The sequence below is a fragment of the Pelophylax lessonae genome, assembly GCF_965119305.1.
Source record: "Pelophylax lessonae genome assembly, chromosome: 5".
Lineage (NCBI taxonomy): Eukaryota > Metazoa > Chordata > Amphibia > Anura > Ranidae > Pelophylax > Pelophylax lessonae.
In genome coordinates, this window is record NC_138772.1 from 550,178,670 (window position 1) to 550,198,811 (window position 20,142).

The 20,142-nt window shown below is 46.0% G+C and overlaps 1 protein-coding gene across 1 annotated transcript in view; it reads right to left on the bottom strand.

The window, feature by feature from the left end:
- The window catches only part of PTH1R (parathyroid hormone 1 receptor), a 560,628-nt gene that overhangs the window by 36,820 nt on the left and 503,666 nt on the right, over nt 1–20,142 (bottom strand). The window contains exon 8 of the mRNA XM_082258610.1: nt 8,241–8,301. Within this exon, the coding sequence (XP_082114736.1) occupies nt 8,241–8,301 (61 nt within the window). The remainder of the gene's footprint in view (nt 1–8,240; nt 8,302–20,142) is intronic.

Below are 20,142 nucleotides of genomic sequence, written 5' to 3' on the forward strand. Positions count from 1 at the left end.
AATGTATCAAATGTTCAGCGAGCGTGTTTGCATTGTTGGATATCCGTCTCTAAGCTCGCTGCTCTTGTTAGAGCCGGAGAGAAGAGTTTGTTTTCATTTGACAGAAAAAATCACAGAAAAAAAAGAAAAAAGCAATTTGTATGACACAACAGGGGCCTTTCATCAAGCGAGCCGTCAGCTGTAAGTGCAATCGCTCTTCCAGTTTACAGATGGAATGACTTGCAGGCTCGCCCACTGCGTGTCTCAGGGGGGACGGAGTCGCTGTTTTCTGCAACAAGTCAGGCGGCCAATCGCTCCCGAGTCCGGAACCGTGACAACAATTATGTACAGAACGCGTCCGGGATGGTCAAGGGCTCAATAAGCACAAGACGAATCTTTATCAGGACTTCAAGACGTAGGCACCGTTTTTAGGATCTTATTATGTGCTGAGTTGTCATTTACATTTTTTTTTTTAGATTTTGTGTCTATTTTTAGAGCCACGTCTATCCATAGAGAGAGTTCGGCCCCATTCACACGGCCAGTTTGTTGCAGCCGCCAGATTCCTCCAGGCTTTGACTTCTGTCCCAAATCGCAGCTGATCACTCTGTGTGCGGCTGCATGCCATCAGCAGTGCCTGCGGCTATCCCGCCATTAGTTTAACCACTTCAATACCGGGCACTTATACCCCCCTTCCTGCCCAGGCCGATTTTCAGCTTTCAGCGCCTTTGCACTTTGAATGACAATTGAGCGGTCATTCAACGCTGTACTCATATCACATTGGTATACATTTTTTCGCACATTTTTTGGTGGTATTTAGTCTCCTCTGGGGTTTCTATTTTTTTTTTCTTGCTAAACAAAGACCAAACATTTTGAAAAAAATAAAAAATAAAATTCTTAGTTTCTTTTATAACATTTTGCAAACAGGTAATTTTTCTCCTTCTCTGGTGTGCGCTGAGCAGGCTGCACTGATGGGCAGTGATAGGTGGCACTGATGGGCACCAATGAGGTGGCACTGATAGGCTGCACTGATAGGCACTAATGAGGTGGCACTGATAGGCTGCACTGATAGGCTGCACTGATAGGCACTAATGAGGTGGCACTGATAGGCACTAATGAGGTGGCACTGATAGGCTGCACTGATAGGCACTAATGAGGTGGCACTGATAGGCTGCACTGATGGACACTAATGAGGTGGCACTGATAGGCTGCACTGATGGGCACTAATGTGGTGGTACTGATAGGCTGCACTGATACGGCGGCACCGATATGTAGCACTGATAAGGCAGCACTGACGGGATGCACTGATGGGCACTAATGAGGTGGCACTGATAGGCTGCAGTGATAGGCACTGATACGGCAGCACCGATATGCAGCACTGATGGGCACTGATAAGGCAGCACTGATGGGCTGCACTAATGGGCTGCACTAATGGGCGATGGGCACTAATGAGGTGGCACCGATAGGCTGCACTACTAGGCACTGATAAGGCAGCACTGGTGGCCACTGATAGGCAGCACTGATGGGCAATGATAGGTGTCACTAATGAGGCGGCACTGATTGGCAGAAAGAAATTAGTTCAGTTTTGTGTTTCATTGCAAAAGCATTAACCGCTTGCCTACCGGGCACTTTTACCCCCTTCCTGCCAAGGCCAATTTACAGGTTTCAGCGTTGTTGCACTTTGAATGACAATTGCTCGTGGAAAGTCATGCAACACTGTACCCATATGACATTTTTTTCACACAAACAGTGCTTTCTTTTGGTGGTATTTATTTACCACTGGATTTTTATTTTTTGCTGCATAAACGAATAAAGACCGAAAATTTAGAAAAAAACAAAAAAACTTTTTATAGTTGGTTATAAAATTTTGCAAACAGGTAATTTTTCTCCTTCACTGATGTGCACTGCTATGGCTGCACTGATGGGCACTGATAGGATGCACTGATTGGCACTAATGAGGCTGTACTGATGGGCATTAATAGGCACTTATAGGCTGCACCGATTGGCACTGATGAGGCTGCATTGATGAGCATCGATGGGCACTTATAGGCTGCACTGGTTGGCACTGATGAGGCTGCCTAATGACAATGCTAATGACTCATCCGTTATTATGGACACAGTGGTTTGCTTCCCGGGCCCCGCTACCCTAACAATCAGCTATTCACTGTGGCACTGATGCGGCTGCACTGATGGGCACTGATAGGATGCACTATTTGGCACTGATGAGGCTGCACTGATGGGCATTGATGGGCACTTATAGGCTGCACTGGTTGGCACTGATGAGGCTGCACTGATGAGCATCGATGGGCACTTATAGGCTGCACTGGTTGGCACTCATGAGGCTGCACTGGTAGGCAGCACTGATGATAATGACTAATCCGTTTTTTAGGACGCAGCGGTTTGCTTCCCGGCCCCCGCTCCCTAACAACCAGCTATTCACTGTGGTACTGATGAGGCTGCACTGATGGGCACTGAAAGGATGCACTATTGTGCACTGATGAGGCTGCACCAATGGGCACTTATAGGCTGCACTGGTTGGCACTGATGAGGCTGCACTGGTAGGCGGCACTGATGGGCAGCTAATGACTCATCCATTATTAAGGACGCATCGGTTTGCTTCCTGGCCCCGCTCCCTAACAATCAGCTATTCACTGTGGCACTGATAAGACTGCACTGATGGGCACTGATAGAATGCACTATTTGGCACTGATGAGGCTGCACTGATGGGCACTTATAGGCTGCACTGGTTGGCACTGATAAGGCTGCACTGATGAGCATTGATGGGCACTTATAGACTGCACTGGTTGGCACTGATGAGGCTGCACTGGTAGGCAGCACTGATTGGCAGCTAATAACTCATTTGTTATTAAGGACGCAGGGGTTTGCTTTCCGGCCCCGCTCCCTGACAACCAGCTATTTACTGTGGCACTAATGAGGCTGCACTGATAGGATGAACTACTTGGCACTGATGAGGCTGCACTGATGGACATTTATGGGCACCATTAGGCTGCACTGGTTGGCACTAATGAGGCTGCACTGATGAGCATTGATGGGCACTTATAGGATGCATTGGTTGGCACTGATGAGGCTGCACTGGTAGGCGGCACTGATGGGCAGCTAATGACTCATCCATTATTAAGGACGCATCGGTTTGCTTCCTGGCCCCGCTCCCTAACAATCAGCTATTCACTGTGGCACTGATAAGACTGCACTGATGGGCACTGATAGAATGCACTATTTGGCACTGGCACTGATGAGGCTGCACTGATGGGCACTTATAGGCTGCACTGGTTGGCACTGATAAGGCTGCACTGATGAGCATTGATGGGCACTTATAGACTGCACTGGTTGGCACTGATGAGGCTGCACTGGTAGGCAGCACTGATTGGCAGCTAATAACTCATTTGTTATTAAGGACGCAGGGGTTTGCTTTCCGGCCCTGTTCCCTGACAACCAGCTATTTACTGTGGCACTAATGAGGCTGCACTGATAGGATGAACTACTTGGCACTGATGAGGCTGCACTGATGGACATTTATGGGCACCATTATGCTGCACTGGTTGGCACTAATGAGGCTGCACTGATGAGCATTGATGGGCACTTATAGGATGCATTGGTTGGCACCGATGAGGCTGCACTGATAGGCGGCACTGATGGGCAGCTAATGACTCATCGGTTATTAAGGACGCATCGGTTTGCTTCCCGCCCCCGCTCCCTAACAACCAGCTATTTACTGTGGCACTGATGAGGCTGCACTGATGGGCACTGATAGGATGCACTATTTAGCACTGATGAGGCTGCACTGATGGGCACTTATAGGCTGCACTGGTTGGCACTGATGAGGCTGCACTGGTAGGCGGCACTGATGGGCAGCTAATGACTCATCCGTTATTAAGGACGCAGCCGTTTGCTTCCCCGCCCCGCTCCTTAACAACCAGCTATTCCCTGTGGCACTGATGAGGCTGCACTGATGGGCACTGATAGGATGCACTATTTGGCACTGATGAGGCTGCACTGATGGGCACTTATAGGCTGCACTATTTGGCACTGATGAGCATTGATGGGCACTTATAGGCTGCACTGGTTGGCACTGATGAGGCTGCAATGATAGGCGGCACTGATGGGCAGCTAACGACTCATCCGTTATTAAGGACGCAGCGGTTTGCTTCCCAGCCCCGCTCCTTAACAACCAGCTATTCACTGTGGCACTGATGAGGCTGCATTGATGGGCACTAATAGAATGCACTATTTGGCACTGATGAGGCTGCACTGATGGGCACTGACAGGATGCACTATATGGCACTGATGAGGCTGCACTGATGGGCACTTATAGGCTGCACTGGTTGGCACTGATGAGGCTGCACTGATGAGCATTGATGGGCACTTATAGGCTGCACTGGTTGGCACTGATGAGGCTGCATTGGTAGGCGACACTAATGGGCAGCTAATGGCTCATCTGTTATTAGGAAAGCAGGGGTTTGCTTTCTGGCCACACTCCCTAACAATCAACTATTCACTGTGGCACTGATGAGGCTGCACTGATGGGCACTAATAGAATGCACTATTTGGCACTGATGGGCATCGTTGGGCACTTATAGGCTGCACTGGTTGGCACTGATGAGGCTGCACTGATGAGCATTGTTGGGCACTTATAGGCTGCACTGGTTGGCACTGATGAGGCTGCACTGATGAGCATTGTTGGGCACTTATAGGCTGCACTGGTTGGCACTGATGAGGCTGCACTGATAGGCGGCACTGATTGGCAGCTAAATACTCATCCATTGTTAAGGATGCAGGGGTTTGCTTCCCAGCCCCGCTCCCTAACAACTAGCTATTTACTGTGCCCTGTTTGGGCAAAACTTTGCCCAATCAGGGCTCAGAATGCACTGTGCAGCGTGCAGTGCATTGTGGGGTGCTTGATGGGCAAACATCCTGGCGACCCGCCCGCAAATTCGGGTGTTCGCCAAACAGGCGATGTTCGGGCAGAACTTATTCTTGGTCCGAACCGCTCGCCCAACACTACTGACGTTACCACCTCCCCCCCCCCCCCCCCCCCGGTGTCTGGGCACCCTGGTTGAAAAAGGCTGGACTGGATAATGCCATCATCCAAAGTCCATCATCCAGGAAATGGGACGGGCTCTATGTGACTCACTGCAGCTTCTAATGCACAATGTGAGACGCTCACAGTGTGCAGTGAAATAGATCATCTCTTCGAAAGGAAAAGATGATTTGGAAGAATATTTATATTGGAGTTATGGGATGGGGAAAGGATAACCGCCCGGCAGCTGTCGGCGAAGTGCCGGTAATGAACTTCCCTTTTGTATAATAACCATTCATGAATTTATTGATGTACATAAAATGAATAATTTATATCTGTATCACTTCTATGGCATCTTATGAATGTTTTGTTGTTGTTCTCTTCTTCTTAGAAATAAATATCCAATTATATTCCATCAAATTGATATACAGTATATACAAAACCGTGTATTTAAATATCTCAGCATCTCGTGATTTTGTTTTTATACACAATCACATTGTTACATTTCTTTTCCCTCTTACAATGTATCAAACATATTCATTCTTTTTACATAAGAAAAACTTTTGATGATTACATTCTAATCAGGTAAGCTATTTATGTTTCTTTAGGCAGAAAATACAGGAAGCAAGACAGCGGGCGGCCCACCTCTGTCACCATGTATGGATCGGAGCTCTCGCTGGATGTGTCATGGTGAATCACAATGTAATTATTAATAGGAAGAGGCTTCATGCAAGCGCGTGCGTGGGCGGCCGTAGGGTCAGTCCCTCCAGCAAGCTGAATGACCAATTCCAGAAGTGCAATCCTTACACCGGCTGTCATTTTACATCTATAGAATCATCGGAGAACCATGGCAGAAAAAGATCAAAATGGTCCATCCATTCTCTTTAACTACTTCTGGACCGGAAGATTTCCCCCCTTAATGACCAGGCCATATTTTGCGATACGGCACTGCGTTACTTTAAAGGAAAATTGCGCGGTCGTGCGATGCTGTACCGAAAAAAAATTGATGTCCTTTTTTTCCCACAAATAGAGCTTTCTTTTGGTGGCATTTGATCACCTCTGCGTTTTTTTTTTTTTTTTGCGCATTCTGAAAAAAAACCTTTTTCATTTTATTATTATTTTAATATATTATATTTTATATATATATATATATATATATATATATATATATATATATATATATATATATATTAAATTAATATATCATTTTATTATTATTTTTTATTTTACTATTTTTCCCTTTCTGCTATATAACATTCCCCAAAAGAATAAACATTTAAAATTCAAAATTTTTTAACATTCTAGGCCAATATGTTTTCTGCTACATATTTTTGGTAAAAAAAAAAATCGCAATAAGCGTATTTTAATTGGTTTGCGCAAAAGTTTTTGCGTCTACTAACCACGGGAAAGATTATGTAATTTTTATTTTTTTTTTTTACTAGTAATGGCGGCGATCTGCGTTTTGTTTTGCGGGACTGCGACCTTGCGGCGGACAGAACGGAACTCCTGACTGACATTTTTTACACTTTTGGGGGTAATAAGTGCTAAAAATTTGCACTGTTACTGTAATAATGACACTGGCAGGGAAGGTGTTAACCCAGGGGCGATCAAAGGCTTAAGTGTGAGCCTAGAGGGTGTTTTCTAACTATGGGGGGGATGGGCTTGTAATATAAATAGCAGGAACACAGGGGCTCTGTGTTGATACCAGAGAGAACAACAATCTGCTGTGTTTACAACAGCAGACCGCCGTTCGCTCTTCACAGGGAGCGATTACGGGTGCGCGACGGCTATCCCGGCCACCGACCCCATGCCTCTAGTTCCCAGCTGTCGAGTGGGCATGGGTGTGCACCACCAGCAGCCCCAGGAGCGCTCCAGCGAACCCACCGTACAGGTACAGCGATTGGCAGGAACCGTATAACTGCGGCAGGTGGTTAAAGATTGTTTTTTTTTTTTGTTTTTTTTTTAGCAAACAAGGCTTTTGTTTTGTAATATTGTGATATCTCCCGTCTGATCAATGTTTATAAACAATGTTACTTTGTATCTCTCTGTCTCCCGTCTGATCAATGTTTATAAACAATGTTACTTTGTATCTCTCTGTCTCCTGTCTGATCAATGTTTATAAACAATGTTACTTTGTATCTCTCTATCTCCTGTCTGATCAATGTTTATAAACAATGTTACTTTCTCTCTCTCTATCTCCTGTCTGATCAATGTTTATAAACAATGTTACTTTGTATCTCTCTGTCTCCTGTCTGATCAATGTTTATAAACAATGTTACTTTGTATCTCTCTGTCTCCTGTCTGATCAATGTTTATAAACAATGTTACTTTGTATCTCTCTATCTCCTGTCTGATCAATGTTTATAAACAATGTTACTTTGTATCTCTTTATCTCCCGTCTGATCAATGTTTATAAACAATGTTACTTTGTATCTCTCTATCTCCCGTCTGATCAATGTTTATAAACAATGTTACTTTGTATCTCTTTATCTCCCGTCTGATCAATGTTTATAAACAATGTTACTTTGTATCTCTCTATCTCCCGTCTGATCAATGTTTATAAACAATGTTACTTTGTATCTCTCTATCTCCCGTCTGATCAATGTTTATAAACAATGTTACTTTGTATCTCTCTATCTCCTGTCTGATCAATGTTTATAAACAATGTTACTTTGTATCTCTCTATCTCCCGTCTGATCAATGTTTATAAACAATGTTACTTTGTATCTCTCTATCTCCTGTCTGATCAATGTTTATAAACAATGTTACTTTGTATCTCTCTATCTCCTGTCTGATAAATGTTTGTAAACAATTTTCCACAACTGGTTAATGCCCAACCGAACTTTGTTTAAATCAGCAAAATATATTCTAGGTGCATAAAAATAAAAAAGATGTGTTAAGTGACTGGTTCTCTTTAGGCCCCTTTCACACTTGTGCGACTTCAAAGTCGCGCAATTTTCCTACGATTTTGCCGCGACTTTGTTGCCGCGATTTTGACGCGAGTTTGACTGGGCTTGAATGTCTTTGGCCTTAAAGCGCTTCAAAATCGTGCCAAAGTAGTGCAGGGACTACTTTGAAGTCGGTGCGACTTCAAGTTGCACAGATATGAATGGTACTCATTGGAAACAATGGAGAACGACTTGTCATGCGATTTTGCAGTCCCAAATCGCATGACAAGTCGCACAAGTGTGAAAGGGGCCTTACTGAATAAGAAAGTTGTACTCACTCTGTATCTGCAAATGTGGCTCTTTCCCGCGCCCAGATTGTAACAAATACAGCAGGCACACCTGAAAATAAACACACACATACAGTGAGAACTCCGGAAATATCATTACTATCCCTGAGAGTTATAATGACCACACCCACAATTAGTTTCACCCTGTAAAACGATGGCGGAGAGTAAACTGCTTTGGGGTGGAGCCTCATATAAACGTCACATGACCAACAAATAAAGGTAAACTCATAGCTGGTAACTTCGTGAATAATCAGTGAGCAAATATTCTAGGCTATTATTTTACCAGCTGTGTGAACTGGACTTCATATTTTTTGGTTTTACACAATTTCCACCAATACATTTTCATACAATATGTGAACTTCCTAGTCTGAGTGCACATCCAACAACTTGCTTGGGATGCCTTGAACAGTGTGGATTAAAACCCCTACTTAATGGTACCTCCATAGTTCTGGCGCCAATGCCACTTTGCAGAGCCAGTGGCATTGTAATAGTGGAGCTTCTACTTTCACCACTAGTAACCAGAAACCACTGAAACCAATGATCATGTTAACGTTTTTGCCACTGATCTCCAATGTAAGAAGAATTCTTCCCACTGATCTCCAATGTAAGAGACATTCTTCCCACTGACCACCAATGTAAGAGACATTCTTCCCACTGACCACCAATGTAAGGGACATTCTTCCCACTGATCACCAATGTAAAGGACATTCTTCCCACTGATCACCAATGTAAGGAACATTCTTCCCACTGATCACCAATGTAAGGGACATTCTTCCCACTGACCACCAATGTAAGGGACATTCTTCTCACTGACCCCCAATGTAAGGAGCATTCTTCCCACTGACCCCCAATGTAAGGGACATTCTTCCCTCTGACCCCCAATGTAAGGAGCATTCTTCCCTCTGACCCCCAATGTAAGGAGCATTCTTCCCACTGACCACTTATGTAAGGAACATTCTTCCCACTGACCCCCAATGCAAAGAGCATTCTTCCCACTGATCACCAATGTAAGGGACATTCTTCCCTCTGACCCCCAATGTAAGGAGCATTCTTCCCACTGACCCCCAATGTAAGGAGCATTCTTCCCACTGACCTCCAATGTAAGGAACATTCTTCCCACTGATCACCAATGTAAGGGTCATTCTTCCCACTGACCCCCAATGTAAGGAGCATTCTTCCCACTGACCCCCAATGTAAAGAGCATTCTTCCCACTGACCACCAATGTAAGGAGCATTCTTCTCACTGATCACCAATGTAAGGAGCATTCTTCCCACTGATTACCAATGTAAGGAACATTCTTCTCACTGACCACCAATGTAAGGGACATTCTTCCCACTGACCCCCAATGTAAAGAGCATTCTTCCCTCTGACCCCCAATGTAAGGAACATTCTTCCCACTGATCACCAATGTAAGGGACATTCCTCCCACTGACCCCCAATGTAATGGACATTCTTCCCACTGACCCCCAATGTAAGGAACATTCTTCACACTGACCACGTAAGGGAACCATCATCTCCCATTGACCACCAACGTGGTGTGGCTAATGTATTAAGACTTTTATACAAAATCACTTTTAGCAGGGGGTTCCCAAAAAAGGAGGAAAGAGGGGCTAGGGTCCAAATGAGGGACAGTTGGGATCTATGCTTGTATAGCCATTTGGTGCACATAAAGGAGATTTGCATCCTTCATGGCGATTGAGGAATATAGTTAAATTACAGTTTTTCTGTTGAGTTCAGTTCCAGAGACACATGAGAGCTGCATTTACAGCATTGCATTATGAACAGAGACAGGATCGCACTGGGATCAAAGGATATCTCTACAAGAAACAGAATGCTAGGAGTGAAAGATCAGTCAAAAACAAAGAGCTCTGGACACGGGGTTTACAGAACAGTAGAAAGAATATGAGATATGAATGTGGAGACTACAAAGACCCATCTACAAAGAAACACGAGCAAAAAGTAACAGAAAGGGTCACTAAAGATGAAAGAATTACAGGTAGACGTTGGTGAAGATTCCCTTCCAGGGCAGGGAGCGTTGCTTGGCTTATGACTAAACAGTAGAAAAAGCAAATTATCTTGCTGGGCTTTTGGAAGTAGAGAACAGAAGAAAAAATTCAGATGACAAAAGAAAAAAAAAAAAGAAAGGAAGCCAACAAATGGATCAGCGCTCACAATTATACATCAGACCGGATCAGGTAATACGATCATAGCAGCTTGGGTGAGCACTGACAAACTGGCAACACGGCTAGACTTTGCGAATACCTGCAGCCTGATGGAATACAGAGGCTTAGGGCTCCTGTAAGAAACCAAGGGGCCCCATACAGGCAATCTGACAGGGCACTCACAGTTATGAATGAACCTAGTGAATGATCAGTACAGATCACACATTGTGTTAATTCGGGAAAGAAAGGGGGTTGGTAAAAACAACATATTTACTTGACTATTCCCCCACTATTCATCCTGAAGGATCATATTGTGTGCATGCAGCTGCCGGCCCTGAACAGGGGGACTGGTGGTACCTCCTTATTTATGGCCCTGCAGAGGCTATTACAGAAGGGCTCAGAGGTTACTGATCTTTTTATGTGTACAGACCCCCAGTGTGCCCAAAATGTCCCCATAACTCCTTTACCAACTGTCCAAAATTTGCATCATCATCACCAGCCCAATTAGACACCAGTTTTCTTGGAGCCCATGGTGCGATGCGCAAAAACTAAAAATGCAAAGAGTACAATAATAGTGAACCACACACAAAAAGTGCACTTAGGGTGTGCCTTATGGTCAACTCCTGAAGAAGGACCTTTCCCTGACCCACCAAGACCATTGGCAGGGGTAAACCACACTTAGGTCCACCTAGCCTAAAGACCCAGTGGACACCTCTCCTCCTGACCAACGAGTACAAGGTGAGGAGCTCTCCTGAAGAGAGACCCCCCAAAGGCAGGGGAGGAAGGAACCTGAGTCACACATCCTGTAGGCCTGAATACCCACACCCTAAAATCCAAGTGAAAAAAAGACAAATACATAAGTGCAAGTGACAAACCTAGACCTTGTGGCTTGGTCAACTAAAATGGCCAGAAAGTCTAGGCCAGAGGTAGGCAACCTTCCAGAGGTTGAGATTTACTTGGACAACATGCAGGAAAGCAAAGATTTTTTTTTTGGGGGGGGGGGGGAAGCTAGGCTGCGCCCTTAAGAAAAAAAAAAGATGATGTAGACGTAGTATTCTGTAACCCCCCCCCCCCCCCATAGCAGTGTCCTCTGCCCCCTTCACATCACCCCCCCCACTGTAGTGTCTTCTGCCCCCACAGTAGTGTCCCCCCAAAGCAGCGTCCTTTGTCCCACTTCACATAATCCTCCACTGTAGTGTCCTGTACCTCCCAAAACAGTGTCCTCTGCCCTCTTCACCAACTGTCCCCCCCCCCCCACTGTAGTGTCCTGTAATGTCCTCTACCACCCATAGCTGGGTCTTCTGCCCCCTACAATGTGTCCCTGCCCCCTGAAAGCAGTGTCCTTTGCCTCCTCATCCCCCAAAGCAGTGTTCCCAATTCCCCCCCCCCTCACTGTAGTGTCCTCTGTTCCCCCCTCCAACAGTGTCTCCTCTGTCCTCTTTATATAATTTTCCTCCACCTTCCCCGCCACATACACACAGGGCTGTGTAAGTAGCACTACCTACCTGACAGTGTGTGTGTGCAGCAAAGTGGAGATCAGGAGACGGCATAGTGCTGGGCGAAAGGCGGGAGCATTAGCTGCCAGAATTAACATTTTATAAGCTTGTAATTGGTTTCTAGGACCACCTAGCAACCAATAGCTAAGCAGCACCAGCCCCGCCCTCCATCCACCACTATGCTGCCTCCCACTATCCGCTGTGCAGTGAATGAGAGCGGAGGAGGCTGGGGGCAGGCAAAGCTGTGGTCACGACCCACCTGTAGACTCTCTGCAATCGACGGCTTGCCGACCCCAGCCTAGGCCATGAGAACTAGTGCAGTTTCAGAAAGTGGGGTCCCAAACCCATAGTGTTACTCCGGTACCCCCCTCCCCCCGGAAGCCACTCCCAGGGGGCATGTTGGACCCAGGGCCGCTGCTTCCACTAGGCAAACTAGGCAGCCGCCTAGGGCGCATTGCCACCTAGGGGTGCATCTATGAGGAAGGGATGGGAGCCCACCAGATTCTTGCCTGCATGATGATCCTCTTTGTCTGGAGCAGAGTGGCATAAACCCTGGGCAGGATGTAACTCTCTACACTGAGCTGGTGGGCAGCCATTCATTTCCCTGGGTCGGTATTAAGCAGGGAGCGGAGGAGAGCTGAACCTGAGCTTGGCACTGGAGGGCGGCACCTTTACTGCAGCAGAAGAGACAAGGCAACGGAATGGTCTAAGGAGGTTGGTGATGTAGGAGGTGTGGAGCTCTCTGACTGCTGCTTCTCCCTCCATCAGGAGCCGGTTGGAGCTGTGGTGAGCACTGTGGTCCAGGAGAGGAGCATCCTGGAAGAAGGAATCAGCAGGATCATGGTCAAGGAGGGCATAGTGCGGGCCACTCTCTTCATACTGCCCAGTGAGTGTCCCCAGAACAGGGGATCAGGGTCCCTGGGTGTGACATGGAGGATCCCTGGTGTGAAAGAGAATCGGGGTCACCAGGTGTGCCATGGGGAATCGGAGTCACCAGGTGCGACATGGGGGATAGGGGTCAAGAGTGTAACAGGGGTTTGGGGTCACCAGGTGTGCAAAGAGGAATTGGGATCCCTGGGTGTGCCATGGGGGATTGAGGTCTCCAGGTGTGACATGGAAGAACATCAGGGTCCTCAGGTGTGACATGGAGGAACATCAGGGGCTCCTGGTGTGACATAGAGGAACATTGGGGTCACTGAGTATGACAGCATGATATGGAGGAACACAGGGGTCCCTGGGTGTGACATGGTGGAACATCGGGGTCAGTGGGTATGACAGCATGACATGGAGGAATATTGGGGTCCCAGGATTTGACATGGAAAAACATTAGGGTCCCTGGGTGTGATATAGGGGGACATCAGGGTCCCCAGGTGTGACATGGAGGAATATGGGGGTCTCTGGGTATGACAGCATTACATGGAGCAACCATCAGATCAGGGTCACTGGCTATGACATAGAGGAGTTTTTAACCCCTTCCCTTTTTATTTATTTGTGGGGGGGCGCAAGTAGCTGGTCTTGCCTGGGGTGTAAAATAGTGTAGCACCGGCCCTGGTTGGACCAGGGGCTCTCTGCCTTCCCAGTCCCTGAGTAGACAAGGTAGCACAGTCAACTTAGGAGCACTGGGCCCCTTGAAATCCTCCACCAGGAAATTATTCCCAAACCCCATCTCGCAAGCCGATTTCTGCTCCCACATGACAATCCCCCAGAAGATACTATAGAGCCAGCCAGCTGAAAGTATAGAATGATGGCGGAGTGTTCTTATTAGATCCTGATAAGAACAGATACTACACTTGATCTTGAAAAGGCCGAGACACTATTAGGTAGCAGTATGACTTCACCAGAAGTCAAAAACACGATTTTAAGCCAGGAGCACCTACAAAGAGGGAACATGGCTAGGCTTATCAGATACCTGCAGCCTTATGGCATACAAATACTATTACAGAGTGACTCAGAGCTTCCCAATCTTATTACGATTACAGACCTCCACTGGGTAATCCATTATGTCCTATCTCCTTTTACCAGATTGTCCAAATCATCATCACCAGTCCTATTAGGTAGTGGTATGACTTCACAAGATATCAATAACTTGATCTTTACTTTATAGTTAGGGACAGACCAGCTGGGAGGAAATAATCACGGTTATATCCCATTTATTTATATCGAGCAAATCACAAATACACAAGCTTGTTACAACTTGTAAGATTTTTAAAGTTTTTGTGCAATTATATGTCATTGCGGTCCAGTGACTGAAAACGGAACTCGCATATCATCTGACACAGCAAGTCTGTTTCTCCATTTTGATTTAAAGAAAAATCATCCCCACAACCTAAAACTGGTTGTCGAATCCCCTAGGGGATCGAGGGCAAGTAGCACTTGGTCCTACTCTGATCCATGCTCTGGTTGCAAAATAAAACAACATTAATTTTCCTGTTTCTGCTTGCTGTAGCTCCACCCCATGCAGAAGCCCAATTTATTGGCATTCCTATGGGGAGGTAAAGCCCATACTTTAACTAAGGCCTCTTTTTCTCCCTGTATAATGATTTACCTCTGTGTCCATTGTTCTCTCATACCTCTTATCCCTGGACAGCTTCAAGCATTCAGGGCCTGGCCCCAGCTCTGTTGTCACCCCCATCTGCTGTGCACATGCTCTTCCAGCAGCCACAGGATGAGAACCGCAGTAGGGAACTACAAGTCCCAGCAACAGATGGGGGAAGTCAAAGTCTTTATACCCTAGTTTGAAGACTGCCTATGCACATGCTGGTGTGAGCAGGACTGGTTGTGAAAGAGCTGCTGCTCCTAGTAAGGTTTGTAGGATATACACACTGAGACGCCCGTCCAATGCCTGCTGACCAGGAACTTGTGCTTTTATATCATATTATGTTAGCCCCCTTGTGAGAGAAATAAAGTTAAATTTAAAAAAATAATAAAAAGTGAAATACATGTATTATACAAATAAAGCACATTGTGATGGTCATCTCATGGTTACTCGCCCCCGTGTCCAAGATGGGGATACAACGGGGAGTGTGAGCACTACATCAGCTATAACATCGTGATCGCATACAGGCTGGAGGCTTCATTCAGCAAATAAGACCCCAACCTACAGATGAACACTGCATCCTATAGGTGGCAGTGTGCATATATTTAAACAGGATGTTCACCTGGATGGTGAACATTGAAAGTCAGCAGCTACAATTACTGTAGGTGTTGACTTTTAAGAAACAGGTACTTCCCAGCCTATGGAGTCTTCCCTGCAGCTGTTTCTTCTCAGAGCTGCAGATCTCCAGCCCCGCCATCTTGGATTTGGGAGTTGGTGGTGACAAGTTACAGCCGGCTCCCCACTGTGCATGCCTGAGATGGAATGGCGCAGATCGTCCTTCAACCTCCTAGGGTGTGTGATATTATACCAAAAAGGTGTGGGTTGGGGAGGGGAGAATTGGGGCAGAAGCAACATTATCCTTGGCCAGATGAGGATTAAAAGCTAATATCACCTTCTGAACTGGTTACGTGTTACACCCATATATAACATGTTCAGCAACCACCCCCACCCCTGTCCCACTTACAGGTTATGTGAACTTGTCATTTATCAGGTCAGGCCACCTTCTTCCATTGCTCGGGGGGCCAGTTCTTCAGCTCACGTGCCCATTTTTAGCACTTTTAGCTGTGGACACGGGTCAGCGTGGGCACCCTGACTGGTCTGCGGCTACACAGCCTCATACACAACAAACTGCGGTGCCCATTTTTTCTACTTTCAACACATCAACTTCAGGGACATGTTCACTTCTTGCCTAATTTATCCCTCTCTCTTTCAGATGGCATTGTAATAAAATAAACAGAAAATGAATGTTATTTTTAATTCATGTTATTTTTTTTTAAATTAGGCAAGAAGTGAACATGTCCCTGAAGTTGATGTGTTGAAAGTAGAAAAAATGGGCACCGCAGTTTGTTGTGTATGAGGCTGTGTAGCCGCAGACCAGTCAGGGTGCCCACGCTGACCCATGTCCACAGCTAAAAGTGCTAAAAATGGGCACGTGAGCTGAAGAACTGGCCCCCCGAGCAATGGAAGAAGGTGGCCTGACCTGATAAATGACAATTTCTTGTACATCACGTGGATGGCCTCGTGTGTGTGCGTCACTTACTTAGAGATGATGGCAACAGGATGAAGTATAGGAAGAAGACAAGCCGGTGGAGGCAGTGTGATGCTTTGGGCAATGGTCTGCTGGGAAACCTTGGCTCCTGACATCCATGTAGATGTTACTTAACAAGTACCACCTACCTAAACATTGTTGCTGACCAAGTAAACCCGTTCATGGAAACAGTTTTCCCTGATGGCAGTGGCCTCCTTTAGCAGGATAATGCACCCTGCCACACTGCAAAAATGGTTCAAGAATAGCTTGAGGAATACAACAACGCCTTGGAGGTGATGACTTGGCCTCCAAACTCTCCTGATCTCAATCCAATCAGCATCTGTGGGATGTGCTGGAAAAACCGGTCCGATCCATTGAGGCCCCAGCTCACAACTTACAGGATGTAAAGGATCTGCTACTGAAGGCTTGGTACCAGTTACCACAGCATACCTTCAGAGCAGGGACGTACTTACAGGGGGTCGCAATTGCAACCTGGCCCCATGTTCTGGATAGCCTGTGAGGCTCCCCTGTACCTCTGGATAGGAGGGACGGCGGCATATAGAGAAACCAATCTCTTAATTTTCCTCTTGCAGCCGCTGAAAGCCTGTTTTTTCCTCCTCTCCATCCAGAAAAGGAAAGGGCCGGTAAATAACATATTTACCGGCCCCTTCTCCCACTCTCCATCCTGATACACACCCTGCAGCAGCCGGTGTGAGAATGGAATCTGGCAACGCTGCAGTGGGGCAAGGGGGAGCCAGGAGAGCACAGGGGGGCTGGGCCAGTAGGACCAGGAGAGGAGCGGCAGAATATGCAGTACCAGAAGAAAGTTGGAGGGGGTTGTTCTTCTATATGCCACCCCTCCTATCATGATCCTACTGCCCCAGGATCCTTCCTGCTCTCCTGGCTCCCCCTTGCTCCCCTGCAGCGCTGCCAGATTCCCCTCTCCCCTCTCACACCGGCTGCTGCAGGGTAAACATCAGGATGTAGAGCAGGAAAAGGGGCCGGTTTGTAATTTACCAACCCCTTCCTTTTCTGAATGGACACCGGTACCGATCACTGACTCTGTCCATTCATAACTTTACTATGCTTCAGTTTGTGAATAAATGGGAAGTTCTGTACAGAGCTATTCTTGTACAATCATTCTCAGCTGCTGAGGCTGCAGATATGGAGATTGAGGTATCCACAATCTTCTTTCTCTGTATCAAACATGAGACATCAGAGGTCTCTTTAGACCCCTGATATCTCACAAAAGCCCTAAAAAATGTTTAAAAACTAATAAAAATAAAATTGTAAAAAAAAAAAATAATAATAATAATAATAAAAAATAAAATAAAAAAATAATAATAATAAATAAAAAGGTAAAAATTAATTTAAAAAAAAAACTACTGACACCAGTGACTGAACTACCAGCGTCCCAAGGTCGCATTTGCGACTGGGCTGTGTCCTCAATCTCCTTTCTCTATCTCAAAGGTGAAACATCAGCGGTCTGTTTAGACCCCTGATATTTTACCTAAACCCCCCCAACGGGGCTCCTAAAAAATTGAAAAAATAATAAAAAACAAAACTGGTAAAAATAAATAAAAAAGTAAAAAATAATAACAAAAATAGCAAAAAAAAAATACTGACACCAGTGGCAAAACTACCAGGGTCACAAAGGTCAGATTTGCGACCGGGCACTGCCATTGTGCCACCGTGGTGGCAGCCCTAAGACAGCAGGAACTGGACCGGCTGCAGGACCATAATAAAGGGTCCCATAACAGGAGCAATGGGACCCAGGATTAGTGGAGAAGGACACCAGTTGGGGGACAGGGGGGCCTTCATGGTTGTCTTATGCTGGGGCCCCCAAGGTTGTAGTTACGCCTCTGATTCAGTGGTCTAGTGGAGTCCATGCCTCAAGGGGTCAGGGCTGTTTTTGCAGCAAAAGGGGAACCTACTTAATATTAGGTGGGTGATCATAAAGTTATGGCTGATTGTATGTACTGTATATATCTATATATATCTATATGTGTGTGTGTGTGTGTGTGTGTATATATGTACACACACACACACATACTGCTCAAAAAAAAATAAAGGAACACTTTTTAATCAAAGTAGAACATCAAGTCAATTAAACTCCTGGGATATTGATCTGGTCAGTTAAGTAGCATAGGGGGTTTCAATCAGTTTTAGCTGCTTCGGTGTTAATGAAGGTGAACTAGATGTGCAACATTGAGATGCCCCCAAAACAGGAATGGTTTTACAGGTAGAGGCCCATAACATTTTTTTCCCCTAATTATCTTTTCTGACTGTTTTTCACTAGTTTTGAGTTTGGCTGGGGTCAGTGTCACTACTGGTAGTATGAGGAGATACCTGGACCCTATAAAGGTTGCACAGGCAGTCCAACTCCTCCAGGATGGCACATCAATACGTGCCATTGCCGGAAGGTTTGCTGTGTCTCCCAGCACAGTCTCAGGAGCATGGAGGAGATTCCAGGAGACAGGCAGTTACTCTAGGAAAGCTGGACAGGGCCATTGAAGGTCCTTAACCCATCAGCAGGACCGGTATCTGCTCCTTTGTGCAAGAAGGAACAGGATGAGCACTGCCAGAGCCCTACAAAATGACCTCCAGCAGGCCACTGGTGTGAATGTCTCTGTCCAAACAATCAGAAACAGACTTCATGAGGGTGACCTGAGTGCCCGACATCCTCTAGTGGGCCCTGTGCTCACTGCCTGGCCCTGTGGCGCTTGATTGGCATTTGCCATTGACCACCAGAATTGGGTGGTCCCTAACTGGTGCCCTGTGCTTTTTACAGATGAGAGCAGGGTCACCCTGAGCACATGTGACAGTTCCTGGAGGATGAAGGAAATTATACCATCGAATGGCCCCCACGCTCACCTGACCTAAATCCCATAGAACACCTTCGGGACATTATGTTTTGGTCCATCCGATGCCACCAGGTTGCACCTCAGTCTGTTCAGGAGCTTAGTGATGCCCTGGTCCAGATCTGGGAGGAATTACCCCAGGGCACCATCCGCCGTCTTATTAGGAGCATGCCCCAACGTTGTCAGGCATGCATACAAGCATTTGGGGGTCAAGTTTTAGCAAAATTGACTAGTTATCTGCATAATTTTTTCACTTTGATTTTCGGGGTGTCTTTGAATTCAGCCCTCGGTAGGGTGATAAGTTTAATTTCCATCAAATGATGTGGCATCCTTTCCTCCCTAACACATTACCCAGTCCATACCAGTATAGATCCTAACACATTACCCAGTCCATACCAGTATAGATCCTAACACATTACCCAGTCTATACCAGTATAGATCCTAACACATTACCCAGTCCAGACCATTATAGATCCTAACACATTACCCAGTCCATACCAGTATAGATCCTAACACATTCCCCAGTCTATACCAGTATAGATCCTAACACATTACCCAGTCCAGACCATTATAGATCCTAACACATTACCCAGTCCATACCAGTATAAATCCTAACACATTACCCAGTACATACCGGTATAGATCCTAACACATTACCCAGTTCATACCAGTATAGATCCTAACACATTACCCAGTCCATACCAGTATAGATCCTAACACATTACCCAGTCCATACTAGTATAGATCCTAACACACTACCCAGTCCATACCAGTATAGATCCTAACACATTACCCAGTACATACCAGTATAGATCCTAACACATTACCCAGTCCATACCAGTATAGATCCTAACACATTACCCAGTCCATACCAGTATAGATCCTAACACAGTACCCAGTCCATACCAGTATAGATCCTAAAACTTTACCCAGTTCATACCAGTATGGATCCTAACACATTACCCAGTCCATACCAGTATGGATCCTAACACATTACCCAGTCTATACCAGAATAGATCCTAACACATTACCCAGTCCATACCAGTATAGATCCTAAAACTTTACCCAGTTCATACCAGTATGGATCCTAACACATTACCCAGTCCATACCAGTATGGATCCTAACACATTACCCAGTCCATACCAGTATGGATCCTAACATTACCCAGTCCATACCAGTATAAATCCTAACACATTACCCAGTCCATACCAGTATAGATCCTAACACATTACCCAGTCCATACCAGTA